Raw genomic sequence first — 17,083 nt, forward strand, 5'->3', positions numbered from 1 at the left:
GAATAACCAGATGTGCAATGCTCATTTTACAGATATTAGATTCCCTGAGAACAGTGGCCATGTATGACTTTTGCTTTTACTAGTTCTGGACTGGGAGCCCAAAGACACCACGAGGAAAGTTTCAGCCATAAGTTAACAAGTGGGAATGTTTCACAACTGAAGTATCAGCCCTAGCTATGCTTCGCCCAGTGGGAGAAACAGTGCATCAGTGCTGGGAAGGAAGAGAGGGGAGCTGCTAATCTGCTCTACCCTACAAGCTGATGTCTCTTCCCCCACCATTGCTGCAAAGTGGTGATGTCATGGGGACGGAACTCAGGATGGCTTTGACCCTTGGTTCAATGCAGCTGAACTTATGAAGCAGAGAGTGATTTCTTAAAGATTGTTTGCTTTTCCTCCCAATGTTGGAGTGATCAGTGGGCAGCAGATGCTTTTTGCTCTACATGAGCATGAGAAGTGGTCCTGAAGATGTTCAGTGGCCCAATATTGGGTTTGGTTGTATATAACAGAAGACATCAGGCAGCAGCAACTTGAGTTGGTTTATTTCTCAAGTGGAATCAGAGGTCATTGGTTCAAGGCTCATGGTGGTTCAGGGGCCTGAGTGCTTTCTGTTTCACCATCCTTAACGGTCACTCATGACTATTCCAGGCAGGAGAAAGGAGTTTGCTTTTTGAGGCAAAAGGAACATACCTGTCTGCTTAGCACCTTTAAAGGAGCTTGTTTGGGATCTCTAGTCAATGTCTGAACTCTTAAGCTAGTCAGAATTTAGATAAAAAAACTATAATTACTTGCAAGAAAGGTTGGAAATTGGGGATTTTGGTTGAGTGCTTTGCTGTCCCAAATGCCATTAGAATTCTGTCACTAATAAGTGGTGAAGAACAGGCGTTGTGTTGGCAGTCTCTACCACAGTCATCTCTTCTGTTCTCTATTTTGAAGTGGGAAACATAGAGTAGTTGAGTTTGTGTATGCTGACCAAGAAAAAAAATCCTGGTGGCTACCCCACGTTAGCCTGTGGACGAGGATTCAGAATAGGCTCTGGTTTCTGTTTTGTGCAGGGCAAGGGATTCAGACCACGTTCCAGGTAACAGCTGGGCTGTGTAGTTTCCAATACTATGTAGAATCTGGAATTTGGTGGGTGAGTTCTCTGTGGCATAAACCTGGGAGTGGTTTGAGAACGGAGGCCTTGGAATCCACAGTCAGACTTGAATGTTGGTCGCATCACCTGCTTGGGGGGCAGCTTTCTCTCTATATTTGTTTCCCTGTCTGATCAGTAACTCACAGTGTGTTATGTAGTACAGTTCCCAGCACCTGCAGGCTTGATAACGCCACATGTAGGCCATTTTGCAAGTGAGAGGTGGTCTGGGCACGTACATGGGTATAGTGGAACATGTAAGGCAGAACATGCTCCGAGGATGGGTTAAACTTTGCACAAAGAAATGTCACTCAGAGGCACTGTGGCGTGGATCCCATGAGGCTGGCTGCACATCAGACCTCCTATATATATTGTTCTGGGCATCGGTTTCCCTGCCTGTGGAATGAAGGGGTTGGCCCCGGCATCTGAGGAACTTGAAACAGAATCAATCCTTGCACCCCATGTCCTAGAGTTTCTAGTCTGGGTGGGGCCCCACGTTGGAAATTACTTATCACCAGGTGATTCTATAGCCTGAGGTGGGCTGCGCTCCCTGGCCTGTCAGATCTGGGAGGTTCCCATCAGCTCCAACTTGCTAATATGTGAGTGTGGGCACTGCCGACACATGGCTTCTTGACATTTTGTGACAAGTAACCAACTCTGCACTTTGACCGAAGGAGACCCGCATTGAAATGCAAGCATAGTGGGCTTGTGTAGGGGAATAGAGTCGCCTACCTAGGTGCGCAGACTTTGGTCAAGCTCCATGAACCGATGGCGAGCCTTCGACTGCTGGGTCCACAGGTGTGCGCCTCTGCCAGGCTCGACGTTCAAGTGAACCGGCTCTGAAGTCAGGTTTATACCTTCTGCCCTTATCCCTGAACCCTCGAGGGTGTGTTTCCTCAAAACAAGGTCATTCTCTTTTACCTAACCACAATGTGATCATCAAAATGAGGAAGTGAATAACACGGTGCTCTTAATTTCAGGCTGCTTTCAGATTTCACCAGTTGTTTCACCGGTCTCTCAAGGAGAAGCTTGCAGTCACTGAACTGCATACTGAACTGTCGCATTTCTGGAGTGTCTCTCCTTTGCTGAGGCTTTTTCTAATCTGGAGCAGTTCCTCGGTATCTTTATTTTTCATACCTTGACATTTGTTAAGAGTACAGGGCAATTCTTCTTTAGAATGCCCTCAAATTGGATTTGTGTGGTATTTCCTCTCAGGTTGATGGTGACTAATTTTGGAGGAATACTATAAGTGATGTGTGCTCCTAATGCACCACAGTTGGAGGCACGTGAGGTGGGTTGGAGCCATTACCCTGGTGCTTGTACTTTTGTAAAGTAACAATCTTTCTCTCTATGGTAAACACTGAGGCTATGTAGATATCCATCTCCTCATCAAAATGTATCCACTAGGGCCGGGCTTGTGGCTCAGTGGTAGATCACTTGCCTAGCATGCATGAGGAACTGGGTTCCATCCTCAGCACCACATTAAAAATAAATAAAAGGTACCATCCTTCTGCAACTAAAAATACACATATACAATGTATCCACTAGTTTCACATCATCTGTTGATACTTCTTGATTGAACAGTTATTACTAAGATCTAAGATGCTGCCAACACTTTTTTCTTTTTGGTACCAGGGATAGAACCCAGGGTTACCCAACCACTGAGCTTCATCCCCAGTTTTTAAATTTTTTTTTTATTTTTTGTTTTGTTTTAAATTTAGAAACAGGGTCTCACTTAAGTTGCCTAGGGCCTTGGTGAATTGCTGAGGCTTTTTTTTTTTTAATGTACTTTTTAAAAAATACCTTTGTTTAGTTTTTTTACGTGGTACTGGGGATTGAACCCAGTGCCTCACACGTGCTAGGCAAGCACTCTACCACTGAGCCACACCCTCAGCTCCTGAGACTGGTTTTGAACTCATGATCCTCCTGCCTCAGCCTCCTGAGCCTCTGGAATTACTTACAGGTGTGTGCCACTTCTCTCAGCTTGCCAACACTTCTTTTGCACTTATTATTTAACATTGTACTGTGAAGAAGAGCTTTTCATACACTCTATCTATACACTACCAGTTATAATCTGATACTGCTTTTCATGCACAAATGGTGCATTTGGAAATGGCTTCTGTGTCCTCTTACCACATCGCCATCATCCTGTGAGCACTTCTTTTGGTTTTTTTGTTTTTGTTTTTGTTTTTTGACATAAGATTTTTAGGCTCATCGTCTACTTTCCCCAGATACGGACTTAGCTGTTTCTGCAGGGAGCTCTGGTGCCTTTCAGTAGAGAATAGTATCCAAAAACCAAAATCTGAGCCCTGGGTGCTCTCACTGCCGACTGGGGTATCACTAATTCAAGAATGTCCCTGCAGACGCGGTTTATGTGAGTTCAGCTATGTCCACATATATGCATGTATCTGTATAACATTTATCAATACCTACCACGAGTTGGTGATACCTCTGATTTCAATTCCAGTGTGACGCCACATTCTGATCTCTCATTTTTATTTCATTTTCCCAGTGAGAAACCTGGCTTTTATTATCTTCAGGGTATAGTTGACTCTGGAACAACATAGGTTAAATGGTGTGGGTCATCTTATACATGGATTCATCTTTTGGAGATTTGTGACAATTTGTAAAAATGTGCAAACAGTAGATTAGAAAAATTGAAGAAAAGGTACATCATGAATGCATAAAGTATATGTAGATAATACTTTATTTTAAAATTATTTACTACCATAAATATATTCACCTATTGTAAAAAGTTGAAAATGTATCAAAACTTGAGCACTTACCATACAGGGTATCAAGAAAAATGTAAGCAAATGTTAATGTAATGTTAGTGTAATGTAATGTTATGTAATGACTGTTAAGTCATTACATAATATTAACTAGTATATATTATATTGCTGTAAGACTTCCATAGCCACTGCCTACAGCTATTGGGGTGAACTTTGTTTCAAATAGCTGCTTAAAACACTGTGCAAGTTCAAAGCCAGCCTCAGCAACTTAGGCCCTGAGCAACTCCGTGGGATCCTGTCTCAAAATAAAAAATGAGAAGGGCTGGGGATGTGACTCAGTGGTTAAATACCCATGGGTTCAGTCCCTGGTACCAACATAAACAAAAACTGCTCTGCAGCACTGGTCACCTCATGTGAGAAGTTGGTCTCTCAAGTAAAGTCCATATTCCAGTAAAAATATGATCTCCCACAGTTCTTGCATAGTTTTTATTGTGTGTCATATATATAACATATAAAATGTGTTAACCCTCAGCAAGACCCTGTCTCTAAATAAGACATTAAAAAGGGCTGGGGCTGGGGCTCAATGGTTAAGCACCCCTGGGTTCAATCCCCAGTACCAAAAAACAAAAAAATAAAATATGTTAACCAACTTGGTATTATCAGTAAGACCCCATTGAACCCTAGCTTCTTAGTGAAGTGTTTAGAGAGTCAAAAGGGTCAGTGCCCCTAACCCCGCGGTGCAGGAGTCAGCTCTTTCCTCATTTGCTCAGTCCTAGAATACCCCAAAGTAGTTTCATAGTTGCTAACTCACACCACCATGAGACACAAGCTTTCTAATTAGTATGATACGGTCATGGGATGCTCAACGCCAGACCTCATACCTCAGTGGTCCCATGAGGTCATACTACCTAGGGACGACATAGCTGTCTTAGTTTGTGTGAGGATGCTGTCTTCACAATGACAGTATCACCTACCAGTGCATCTCAGAGGTTATCCCCTTTGTTAAATGCTACATGACTGTATTTGTTTAAAGAAAATTACAAGAATACATATGTACAAGGTTATTTGTTGTAACAATCTGTAATTTAGACTGTTCTAGGCTCGGAGTTACTTTTCCATTTAGTATAGCTGTGGTAATCATTTGAAATACTCAATATTGAATAATGCACTCACTGTCTTGAAGTTTTTCTTTTTTCTTACACTGGGGATTGAACCTTGGCACATGCTTAGTGCACACTCTACCACTGGGTTATGCCTTAGCTCCTTGAAATTCTTAATTTATGTTTGGAATTTGTGCTTTTAAGTGAAGTCTGATGCACCAATGGAGCATGAACCAGGAGCGTGGAGCTTGGCTCATGCCTGGTCCTGTCACCCTAGGGTGGGTTCTCTGCTGCCCACTCTTGCCCCTGGACAACCTCCTTACCTCTCATCCATTGGGATGGATTCAGAAGAAAACTCCACCTATGAGCTCACACTTTGATGATTGTAGAGGCATTCAGGGTATCCAGGGCAGAGTGTTAGCACAAGCCCGTGTCTGATGATCCCTGGAAGTGAGTGTACTCTCTTTCTGTAGGGCATAGCTCTCCTAGCCTCTGCTGCCAACACCTTCAGGGAAGGTTTGGAGACTTGCTGTTTACACTGTGTCATCTTAAAGATAAGCTGCTTCCCTTTCTATCAAAAGATTCTGGGCCTTCGAATTGGGGGAGAGGCTCCGTGCTCTGTGTAAATAAGGTTTCTGCTCACCTGTCTGTTTTCATCAAGTGGTACATTAGTAGACTCCCATCTGTTCCTGGGGGTCAGACATCCTCATCCAGCCGTGCAGTGTTGCATCCACCTGGCTTCTGGAAGGCCGATGCTGCCCCTTGGCCGCCGCTGTAATAGGAACACTGATCCAGTCATCCTCAGCCTACCAAAAACAGTGTTGGGCATCTTGGAAGATGTTGATCTCCTTCCAAAGGCACCTCCCAGTGCCTCAGTGAAGAGTGCACTTTGGAACCTATGGAGAACTTACTGGGGTTGGTGAATGTGGGCTTCACCTCCTAAGGGAAATGCACCCCAGCATGCCTTTCTTCCTAAGCTCTTGGCTTCTCACCTCTTCCTTAACTTAGGCTTCTCTGTCTCATGGCAGCTAGGCTACTAATGAGTCGAGGTTTCCATCAGCCAACCAAACGGTCAGAGTCCTGCCCAGTACCGGAGCTAGGACACTGGATTCAGGATCCCCAGTGAGCATGCCCTGTCAACACGTGTGACCTGAGCCAACGTTGTATTCACACCCTGCCCATTTAGTCTAACACCTCAGAACTCATTGCCACACCTCCCGGTTTCTAATAATACAAACTAGAAAAATCTTACTAACTTGGTACTCAGTGACTAATTGCTAGCCACCTGACCTTTGTCACCAATGTCATAGGACATTCTCAGAAACCTGAAGCAGAAAGAGAGTCACTCTTCCTTCTCTCCCATCTTCCATCTCCTGCTGTGCCTGCTGCTGACAGATGGTAACAGGAAGTCAAAAGGGCAGCAGAGTACTGGGGTCATGGGGTCATGAGGTCACGCTGTGGAAAGGCAAGAGTGGGGCTGGATGGAAGGTGTTAGGTCCACCCCTGAAGACGCCGATGGAATTCCAGCATTAAGTTCCTGCCGCAGGCAGTGGTAGGGCTTGGGATGCACTAGGAAACAAAATAGCCCCCACTGTCCTGAAGCACAGTCCCAGGGTGAAGGCAGGCAAAAAAAAAAAAAAAAATCCAATAAGCACTTCACCTCAAAGTACCATTGGGTACATCTGACCAAGGGATCTTGTTTGGAATATACAAAAATCCCCCAGAAATAAAATTTGAAAGATCACCCTAATAAATATACACACAAAAATGAAGCAGATCCTTCACAAAAGAGACTATTCCTATAAATGGGCAGTGATCCCTGACTTCACAGTCCTAGAAAGGCAAAAAGCACAGTGCGGCACCAGCACATAACTACCTGATGACAAAGACTGGCAGGGCTGACCCTGGGGGGACGTGGAGCAACTGCTGGGAGAATATAAATGAGGACACTCAGGGACACTGCTCAGCATTGTCCAGAAGCAAGGATGGACCTGCCCTGGGACCCAGGGGTTGTCTTCACATATGTAACCAAGAGATCTAACTGCCCAGGTTCACAAAATACTTAAGGAGAGTGCTCATTCATGGAAGCTGTGTTCAGAAAGGCCTCAAGCTGGAGGCAACCCAACGAGACGTGGGTGAAGGGGCGAGAGTGTGGGTAAACTGTGACACAGTCCCACAACTGAATGGTGTTCAGAAATAAAAATATGCAAGTGACTGCCACATACAGCAATGATGCGTCTCACAGGCAGTGTTGAGCCAAAGGAGCCAGACAGTTGACCTATTGACTCCACAGGACTCATCCAGTTCATCTAGGAGATAGCAGACAGGACAGAACTTCGGGAGTTACTCACTGGGGAGGACCAGCTGCCATGCTGGGAGTGTTTTCTATTGACTTGGGTGGAGATTGTATACATTACAGCAGTCATCCATCTGTAAACGAGATTGTTGCACTTCACAGTATGTATGTTGTGCCTTTGAAAATTAATCAAAAAAGCTGAACCAGCGGGATTTGGCATCAGATAAATCACAGGAAGTTCTCTGCTCCCAGACCTGGAACTATGGGCTTCTTGCCTGGGAAGTGCAGCAGCAGGCATCGTGGGAAGGTGAAGATGACCCTTCCAAGCCTGTCCATCTCACAGCCTTTCTGGGGTACAAGGCTGGCATGACCCACGTCCTGCAGAAAGTCCACAGGCCAGGATCCAAGGTGAACAAGAAGGAGGTTGTGGGGGCTGTGACTGTAGTAGAGACACCACCCGTGGTGGTTGTGGGCACTGTGGGCTACATGGAAACCCCTCGAGGCTTCTGAACCTTCCAAACCTTCTTGCTGAGCATGTCAGTGATGAGTGCAAAAGGCGTGTCTATAAGAACTGGCACAAATCTAAGAAGGCCCTCACCAAATACCACAAGACGCGGCAGGATGACAAGGGCAAGAAGCAAATGGAGGACTTCAGCAGCATGAAGAAATACCGCCAGGTCATCTGCTCTGTCGCCCACCCCCAGATGTGCTGCTTCCTCTGTGCCAGAAGAAAGCCCACCTGATGGAGATCCAGGCTCAGAAACTGGTCTGGGCCGGGAGAGGCTGAAGTAGCAGGTCCCTGTGAACCAGGTGTCTGGGCAGGATGAGATGACTGATGTGACCAAGGGCAAAGGCTACAAAGGGGTCACCAGTCACTGGCATACCAAGAAGCTGTCGCGCAAGAACCACTGAGGGCTGCGCAAGGTTTCCTGTATAGGAGCCTGGCATCCTTGGCTTGGGCTGGGCAGAAAGCCTACCGTCACCGCACTGGATCAACACCAAGGTCTACAAGACTGGCCAGGGCTACCTCATCAAGGATGGCAAACTAATCAAGAATAAAGCTTCCACTGACTCTGACCTGTCTGACAAGAGCATCAACCCTCTGGGTGGCTTCGTCCACTGGTGAAGTGACCGATGACTTCGTCATGCTGAAAGGCTGTGTGGTGGGGACCAAGAAGTGTATGCTCATACTACACAAGTCCTTACTGGTACAGACCAAACGGTGCACTCTGGAGAAGGAGGGCCTTAAGTTCATTGACACCACTTCTAAGTTTGGCATGGCCATTTCCAGACTATGGAGGAGAAGAAAGCATTCATGGGGCCACGTAAGAAAAAACTGCATTGCCAAGGAAGAAGGTGCTTGCTGTCTGGAGCATGAGCAGCTGGCTGTGGCCAATAAAAACTTTTTCAGTGAAAAAAAAATCAATCAACCAGGATAATTTTATAAAAATATAAGGGCCAAGAAGAAATTGAAGGTATGGGGATGCTGGCGGGCTGAGACTTGGATGGAAAAGAGGTAGCCACACAGTGAGAGGGATAGCAAGTGCAAACGTCCTGGGCCAGAGCAAGCTGGGTATGTCGAGAAACCCAGGCCAGGCCAATGGACCAGAAGAAACATGGCAGGCTAGGGTGGCAGAGGTGAGCAGGGCCAGGGAAGGTGCAGAGTAGGGGATGGTGGCAGGACTTTCAAGAGCTTGGGAGCAGCGAGTGAGGGAAAGAGAGACCTTCGGTGACTTTAGTTAGGCCCTCTGGGAGGTGAGGAACGGGGAGCCTGTTGATGAGGAGGGGTGGAGGCCCACGTTCTCGACACCGGGAACTGAGCTGTTTGCCACATGCCCCACAAAGCTGCTGGTGAGGCAGTGGGCAGCGGGGCTCCAGCCAGGGTCACAGCGTGAATGTACAGGTGGGATTTCAAGTCTCCAGACCAGAGAAGAGTGCCCACAAAAACAGAACGCAGGCGCAAGGCCACGGGCTTTTCTGTGAAGAAAAAAAGAGCCGCCGGGGCCTTGGATCGACAGTGCTGTAAAGTGAATGCACCTCTTCACCAGCTCTGCAAACCTCAAGTGCAGTGCCTGCTGCCCAGCGTGGAGAAGCCCACCATGAGCAGAGCTGGGCTCCAGGCCTGGCCACAGCGCGAGCAAGCATGTACACCGAGCCCCTGGCACGGAGCTGGGGCATCTGTGCTTCTGAGGACCTTGGGTGATTCTTCTGCACCAGGAAGTGTGGAAACCTCTCACTTCCAGTGGCTCAGAAATATGTGTGGGAGGTGTGTATCCTCATATCCTCGCATGTGTGTATGTGTGAGAGAGAGAGAGAGAGAAGAGAGAGGGAGAGAGCAATTTCCTCCTTCCCTTTCCAAGGGTGGGGCTGCTCCTGAGTTTGGGAGAGCAGGTCTGTTCTGTGAGCTTTTGCTCTGTGTGTGTGTCTGTGTGTGCCCGCATGCGCGTGCGTGTGAGGGGCGGGCACGGTGTCCCAGGAGGACAGAGTTTGCATTGATGAAAACCCTTCCCAGCTCTTTGATGCCTCTCTCCCGTTGCCCAAAGTGCAACGGCTCAGTCCTCTCGCCTGGCTCACACTGCACTCACTCTCCGCCAGGATGGCATCCTTCCTGGCCTTTCGTATGGCGCTTCTGCTCATCTCTGGGGTCCTGGCCCCTGCAGTGCTCACAGGTAAGGGGTGAGGCCTTCAGCCCAGCTGCTGTCAGCCTCTGGGGTCAAGAACTGTGTTGGGGCCTGATTCTTCAGTGTCTCCTGGGGTGGAGGCCATTTGGGTGACTATTGGAAGCTCTCAGAGTCCAACTGGGCGCATCTGCACAGGATGGGTGTCTCAACCACAAGGACAATGGCCTCTGAGGTAGGAGGGCAACCTGGGGAGCAGGGCCAGGCACAGAGCTATATGGGGACACGAGGTCACACCAGCACTCAAACATCTGAAGGCTCCCAGGTCTGGGAGGCAGGAGAGGGTGCCGGGCACAGAGCAAGTGGCCAAGGGGTCAGAGGCCCAGTTGCTGAGCAGACCACAAAGCCCTTTTAGTTACCTTTTAAGCCCTGCAAACCCTTCCCGGCTGGTTTTCTGCAGTGCTCAGAGAGAGTGAAGGTCCAGGTAATGTCTCCATCATGGGAAATTTTTCAGAGAGGGCAAAAGACCTGAGATCTGCAGTGCAGATACGGGACCTAGGCTCTGAACGGAGGCCAAAATGACCACGTCTGGGGTCAGCAAGAAGAAAGCCCCAGTCAGCCCTCGGGGGCCCTGCACTGGGAGGGACTGGTCCAGGCTGGGTTCCGAGTCTGAGAGAAAGGTGCGATGGGCACAGGCAGACTTTGCTCTTGGAAGAAACTCCCTCCGTTGGCCAACGGTTGGACTGAGGGTGCCTGCCTCTGTACCCAGAGTGTCTCAAGACCTTGCAGTCTGGGCTGTGGGGTTGTCTGTGGATCTGTGAGGGGAGAAAGTGATCTCCCTTGTGAAAGTGTGGCCTGGGGAGAGCTGATGGGAACCCCTGATAGGAACCCCGGCTCTGCATCGGGAAGGCCTATGTAACGGTGGCCTGCCGGCCTGGCCTCTGGCTCTGTCCCCGCTTCTCCATGCAAGTCCTCTCCTCATCTGCAGGGGGCGAGACCACTGCTCCGCCTCCCCTTGGGGACCATGAGGCTTCACAGGAGCTCATGGGATCCCTCAGGAAGGACCTGGCATCCTGTCCGCGCTCAGTAAATGCTGGGGGAGCGCCATCTGACCTCCCCGGGCCCCTCTCTGGAACCAGGTGCTCTTGGGCAGAATGACCTCTTCCCACAGGCTGGGCAGTACCTTACCTGGGGCTGGTGGCAGAAGTGCCCACTGAAGGAGCCCATCTGATGGCCCGAAACTGGGGGAAGTGACCTCCACTGTAGGGAGGTGTCTCCCTTGCCTGGACCTCAGGGCTGAGACCCCCACAGCCCCACCTCAGGGAGACTGCTGATCCCACCTGCACTGTGGCCAGGGGCTGCCGGCTCTCCCAGCCCAGGCCTCCTCCAGTCTAGGTCAGACTGTGCACGCATGGGAGGGCAGACTTTGGAGACAGCCAGGACCTCACCTGGCCTCACCTCCCTTTTCCTCCACATGCGCTACCAATGGGCAGGACCCATGGGCAAGGGGCCAGAGCACAGCAACCCACCCAGAGACGGGTTTTAGCTATTCTGGGAAGAAGGCTGTTTGGGAACTCTGGGATCTGCCTCTGGGCTGGGAGCTCTGAGCAGATGAGTTCAAGGCCCGGCAGGCCCCCTGACTTTCCTGGGCTGGGGTCCTATGGCAAGCAGGATGGGAAGAGCGCTGGTCTGCCACCCTCCCTGCTAGGAGCCAGTGACTGCAGCCACGGTGGGGGGAGCGGGAGTAAGCCAGGTTGGGTGGGCGGGCGGCCAGGCCAGGGATGAAAAGGCCCTTCATGGCCCTGTACAAAGGCCGCCTGTGAGCACAGCTCCTGGCCTCAGAGCCCTGTGGTTAGACCGAGTGTTAAACAAACTTATTTACTGAAAGGCAGGGTGACTGGGGAGCCCGAGGTGCCCAGGCCTGTGGCAGCACCACCAGGCCCCCAGCGTGCCTGCTGGCTTCATCCCAGTGTGAAGGCCCACACCGTCACTCACTGTCCGTGGAGTCCTGGGTCCCACCATTGCCAAGGCGACCAACACCACATTTCCCCTTTCCCCATCTTCACTTGCTGTCACTTGGCCTGCCGGACAGTTCTCTGAACTGGGGGACTCCACTGTGCTCCTGCTGGTCCCCTGTGCTCTTCTTTGCCCTCTTCACCCTCCTTCACAGGAGCAACTCCTCCTCCTGCGGGCAAACTGGCCGACAGCTTCCCAGCACTGCTTTGGGGAGGATGGGCGAGTCCTCTAAGTTGTATTCCTTAAGTTTCGTTCCCTGCAAGTTCAGAAAAGAGCAATGTGCATGGAGATGAGGAAACAGTGCACCTCCTTTGCTGGTGGGTTGGGGTGAGTTTAGCCCATGGCCCAGGCCAGCAGGCACCACCCAGGTCGGCTGAGCCTCATACCCAGAAGCCTGGGGCGGCCTCCCTGGCCAGATGCCCAACATCAGAGGTGAGCCTTGGCCACATTGGTGGGACAGGGAGGTGCCTGCCTGCCAGTCTGTCTTGGGCATGTGGTGAACAAGTAGGGGGCCAGTGGTTTGTCCATTTCTCAGGGCAGACAGGCAGTCTGTGAACCCTAGACTTCAGGGCCTGCCAAGCAATAGGCACACTTTGGCCTTTTCTCTACCCAGCCCCTGGGACCTTTCATGGGAGCTTTGAGGCTGTGGACCCCTGCCCTTCCTGCCTGCAACATGGGAGACCTGCCCGGGCCGCTTCCCTCTCCTCAAAGGGTGATCTTCAAGGTGGGGCCAGAGCAACAGCCAGATACCAGTGTGGCAGGTCAGCCCTGGGTCCTATGAGAGGTAGATGACCAAGACTGGGTTCTTGTTGTCAGGCTCCTGGACGCTCCTTGCCAGGGAATTCTTATTTATTTATTTATTTATTTATTTTTTGGTACTGGGGAATGAACTCAAGGTTGCTTAACCACTGAACCACATCCCAGCCCTTTTTAATTTATTTTGATCCAGGGTCTCACTCACTAAGTTGCTCAGGGCCTCGCTGAATTGCTGAGGATGGCCTTGAATTCACGGTCCTCCTGCCTCAGCTTCCCGAGCTGCTGGGATTACAGGTGTGCGCCACCACACCCGACTGCCAGAGATCTTTTCTGAAAAGGGTTCTGATTCGATGAAGCCCTGGGGAATGTGACAGTGGTCTCTGCCTGCAAACTGGGCCTCAGAACTGAACCAGTCCAAGCTTTTGGAGGTGGTGGCAGGGGCAGGTCTGGGGAGCCAGGGACCTTGTAACATTTAATGGTGAAAAGATTTTAAGTTCACAGACAAGTTCCAAAAAAAAAAAAAAAATCCAATGAACTTCAGTAGAACTTTCTACCAGCCACCAACATTCTGCTGCATCGCCCCTGCCTCGTGGATACCGAATCATTTGAGAGGAAGTGGCAGACATGATGCCTCTGCCTCTAACTGTTTCCTAACAAGGACCTTGTCTTACACAAGCAGAGTCTGCTGTCAAAACCAAAGGGACACTGACACGGCCCTGAGCTACAGAGCTATTTAGATTCCACCCACGGATCCCAAATACCTTCTATAGCAGGCCCGCCCTCTTCCCGCATCCAGGAACACAGCTCACTGACCTGTCTCCTCTCCTCTAGTCTGGAGCAAGTCCTCCACCTTCCTTTGCCTTTCTTGGTCTTGACTTTTTTTGAAGAGTCCAGTTATGAGGGGCTGATATTTCTTCCTGGTTTCCCCGAGATGGGCAGGAAACTCCAGAGGTCCCTTGTGTCTTCTCTGAGGACCCCTCCTGGAGCTGGTGAGCTTGCCCCAGCAAGGACCTGCCTAGGGGAGCGTCCAGGGATAGAGCCCCTGGGCAAGAAAGGGCACAGGGACCTGCAGGCTGCAGTCCAGCTGTTAACAGACTGCAGTTTCCCATGGGCTTCCAGGAAGCACAGCCTTCGGCACACTGTCCACGGGCTGCAGACCATGTACCACGTGAGCCTCGGCCTTCTTGCTCCTGAAACCGGGATAAGAATGGTCCCCATGCCACAAGCAGCTGGGGTCAATGAGATGGCATGCTGTGACAAAACATCCCATAAACCCACTCTAGGGACCTGCTTGGAGACTAAGCGTCCCTGGATCACAGCACCATCACAGTAATGAGCAGGGCATGGTAGCCCTGGCTCTGGGAAATCCCCGCTGTGGGATGCGTAGGCTGGGAGGAGGCCTGGAGTCTGCCTACCACCCTCAACTGGGCTTCTGAGGCCTCCTTCCTGGGCTGATCTGGAGCTCCACAGGCCAGCTGTCTTGAGGGTGCGGGTGGGGGGTTGGGGGGTGGCTGGCTGGGGCCCAGGGAGAGGATTATTACCAGGCCTCTTATCCTGTGTTCCCTGTGGGACTGAGGCTGTCTTCTTCCTGCTCTCTGGGGTCTCTGCGTCCCCCAAACCCTGCTGACTCCCAACCCCATGAGCAGAGAAGGGTTCGTGCAAAAGAGCTGCCCAGGGACTGATGCGCAGGAGCTTGGCTAGATCGTGGGCCTCCTGGTGGGCCTCCCTTGCCGGCCACCCCTCCCCTCCTCCACCTTCCTCAGAGGTGTGTGCTGGATTCCATTCTCAGGTTGCAGAGGGAGAGCCCCCCCGCCTATGGTGGTGGGACTGCCCCAGTTAGGCCCAGGAGGAGCAGGGTCACCTGTCTCGGGGCCGGGGTGGACCTCTCCTTGTGGCAGTGAAGCCCTCACAGGGGTGGGTGGGTCCGCGGGTTGGTTGGTTCCCAGTCTTTCCCCAGGTGAAGGAGGTCTTGGGGTTCGGGTCCTGGACCCCACCTCCACTGCCCTGAACTTATGCTGCCACCTCCCCTCAGTCTCTTTCTGAGGGCCTATAGGTCTCCCAGCCTCAACCCCCATCCATCTGCCCTCATGTTGACTAGGGGTAGCCTAACCCCTGGCCCCTGGAGGCACCTGGGGCAACGTACACATGGCCTCTCAAACTTGGGCGTGAATTTTGCACTTTCCTGGCTGTGAAATGGGCGGGCTGGTGTGGTGTTGAACTCGGAGCTCTGCACACAACACCCTGAGTTGACACCAGGAAGGGATGTGCCACCTTGGCTCCACCGCCTGTCTTTGAACTTGCAGCCGAGGGTCCGCAGGAGCCTGATCCCACACTGTGGAACGAACCCGCCGAGTTGCCGGAGCTGCCGTCAGGAGAAGGTCCCATGGAGAGTACCAGCCCCGGCCAGGAGCCTGCGCTCACCGCTGCACCAGCTCCCACCTCTGCGCCGGGCCCCGAGGACAGCACAGCGCGGGAGCGGCTGGACCAGGGCGGCGGTACGGGCTTGGGGAAGAGGGCGAAAGGGGAAGGGGAGCCGAGGGAAGGGCGGCCGCGCTGGGCGCCGGGGCTGACGCGGTCTCCGTCCTCCGCAGGCTCGCTGGGGCCCGGTGCCATCGCAGCCATCGTGATCGCCGCCCTGCTGGCCACCTGCGTGGTGCTGGCGCTGGTGGTCGTCGCGCTGAGAAAGTTTTCCACCTCCTGAAGCAAATAAATGAGCCGCGCCCGCTCGCGGCGCGACTCGGCTGCACTCCCGCGTGCTCTGTGTCTGCGCGTGCGCCCGTGCGTGAGTGTGAGCGCGCGTGCGGGTGTGCCAGAGTGCGCGGCCGCGCTGCGTGTGCGGCGACGTGGTGGAGGGCGCGTGCGAGCCCGCGTGCACGTGATGTGCTGGAGAGTGCGCGCAAAACCGCGGCGTGCCTGGGTCGGCCGCCGGGCGCTGGTGCTGGAGCGCGAGCGCTCCGCAAGCCGACGGCAGGCCGCTCTCCTGCTCGCCGGGCCCTGCTCCTGTCGGAGCACCTTGGGCAGGTCCACACACCGCCCAGCAACCGCAGCCAAGCGAGCGGGAGGCTGGCAGGGCAGAATAGCCCTAGGGAACCTGTCCCCTGCTCCTAGAGCCCCTGGGGATGGTGGAGGGCTTTCAGGCTCCCAGGCAAAGGCCCAGTTGTTCTGGGTGAGCTGCCATCCATTGACTTAGACTCAGACAGCACGGGCCCCATCTTCGCTCACAGCCCCTCTACTCGGGGTTGCCCCAGGAGTGGGATAAGCCAGGGTGAAGCTGGGTACTGTCAGTGCTGTCCATACTCCCCACCCTCCCGCTGGGCCTGGGTGGGGTTGCGCTGCTTCAACAGGGACTTGGAGAGTCCCTTGGGCTGGCCTTTCCAAGCTCAGCTGTCCTTATTGGAACCTGTCCACCCAGTTGTCCCTCCGCCAGCCCCCAGTACTTTGCCTGTGCCTTGCCTTCTGTCTCCAGACTTAACAGGAGTCGACTGATCCTGAGGTTTACAGTGGCTGGCCTGCTCTGGGCACGTGGGCAGAGGCACAGCTCTGGCCCCACCCTGGGGGCCGTGGGAGCTGGACATGGAGGCAGCAGGTAGAAGCCATCCCTTGGTGATGGTTTAGTGCAGCTGGAGAAGGCCTGAGAAGGGATGCTGGAGAGAAGCTGCTGGACCCCACCCCACCTTTTTTTAAAAACCCTTTTCCCCTCAAAACTGTTTTGGCCTCTTTGGCTTCACTGGGGGCGTTTTCCTGCCAAGACCATTCTTCCTGGATACTCCAGAGCCAGATCTGCACCCTCCTCACCCTCACATTCTTGGGTGCAGGCCCCATAGAAGCCTGTGGAACAGCTTCCGCTCTGGCAGGCTTCCCAGAGCACATCATGGGTTAAAAGGCCGGCTTATAAAGGAGTGCTATAAAACTGACTGATTTTCATGAAACTGTTGAAATCATTTCATTCCACATGCCCTTGAGTAGCCAAAACCCTTGCTGGAGCAGATAATCCAACTCAGTATACGGCTCCCGGATTCAGAAAGCCTGGGTGGTAGCCACCCGGGGCCTTATCTCGGTCCCCTCCCCCACCCAGGGTTCAGAAAGGGGCCCCTCTGCTCCCGACTCCTGTGGGACTCTGGTGCAGATGCTCCCAGTGGGGCTGCATCAAGGTCCCCAGAGCATGAGCTGTTTACTGGGCCCAGGGCCCTCTGCCCCCAGCTGGCCCACATTGCTGCAGGTGACACATGCTCGCAGGTATGCTCAAAGGGTCTGAGGTCTCAGGAAGGCCAAGGACCCCACTGTGGCCTGTGGAAAGATGCTACCAAGTCCCACTGGCTCGAACTCCAAGGCCTGTTCTCCTGTGGACAGTGTCCTGACAGAGAGTTCCTGGTCCCAGGTGCACACGCCCTGGACGCTCAGGGACAGAATCAGGAGTGGGGATGAGGTAGCTCTGC

General features: G+C 52.3%; 1 protein-coding gene and 1 pseudogene across 2 annotated transcripts; both read left to right on the forward strand.

Moving 5' to 3' along the window:
* Positions 1–1,897: 1,897 nt before the first annotated feature.
* On the forward strand, positions 1,898–9,460 carry LOC306658354 (large ribosomal subunit protein uL3-like; annotated as a pseudogene). The gene is made up of 3 exons: positions 1,898–1,927; positions 7,481–8,613; positions 9,306–9,460. The product of its transcript is annotated as a large ribosomal subunit protein uL3-like (transcript).
* A 376-nt stretch (positions 9,461–9,836) lies between these two features.
* Positions 9,837–15,362, forward strand: SNORC (secondary ossification center associated regulator of chondrocyte maturation). The gene is made up of 3 exons (XM_079132716.1): positions 9,837–9,926; positions 14,951–15,142; positions 15,239–15,362. Exons 1-3 carry the CDS (start codon positions 9,854–9,856, stop codon positions 15,346–15,348), a joined length of 375 nt encoding a protein of 124 aa, XP_078988842.1. The 5' UTR covers positions 9,837–9,853; the 3' UTR covers positions 15,349–15,362.
* The last annotated feature ends 1,721 nt before the right edge of the window (positions 15,363–17,083 follow it).

The sequence above is a fragment of the Sciurus vulgaris genome (genome assembly GCF_902686455.1).
Source record: "Sciurus vulgaris genome assembly, chromosome: 3".
NCBI classification, from domain to species: domain Eukaryota; kingdom Metazoa; phylum Chordata; class Mammalia; order Rodentia; family Sciuridae; genus Sciurus; species Sciurus vulgaris.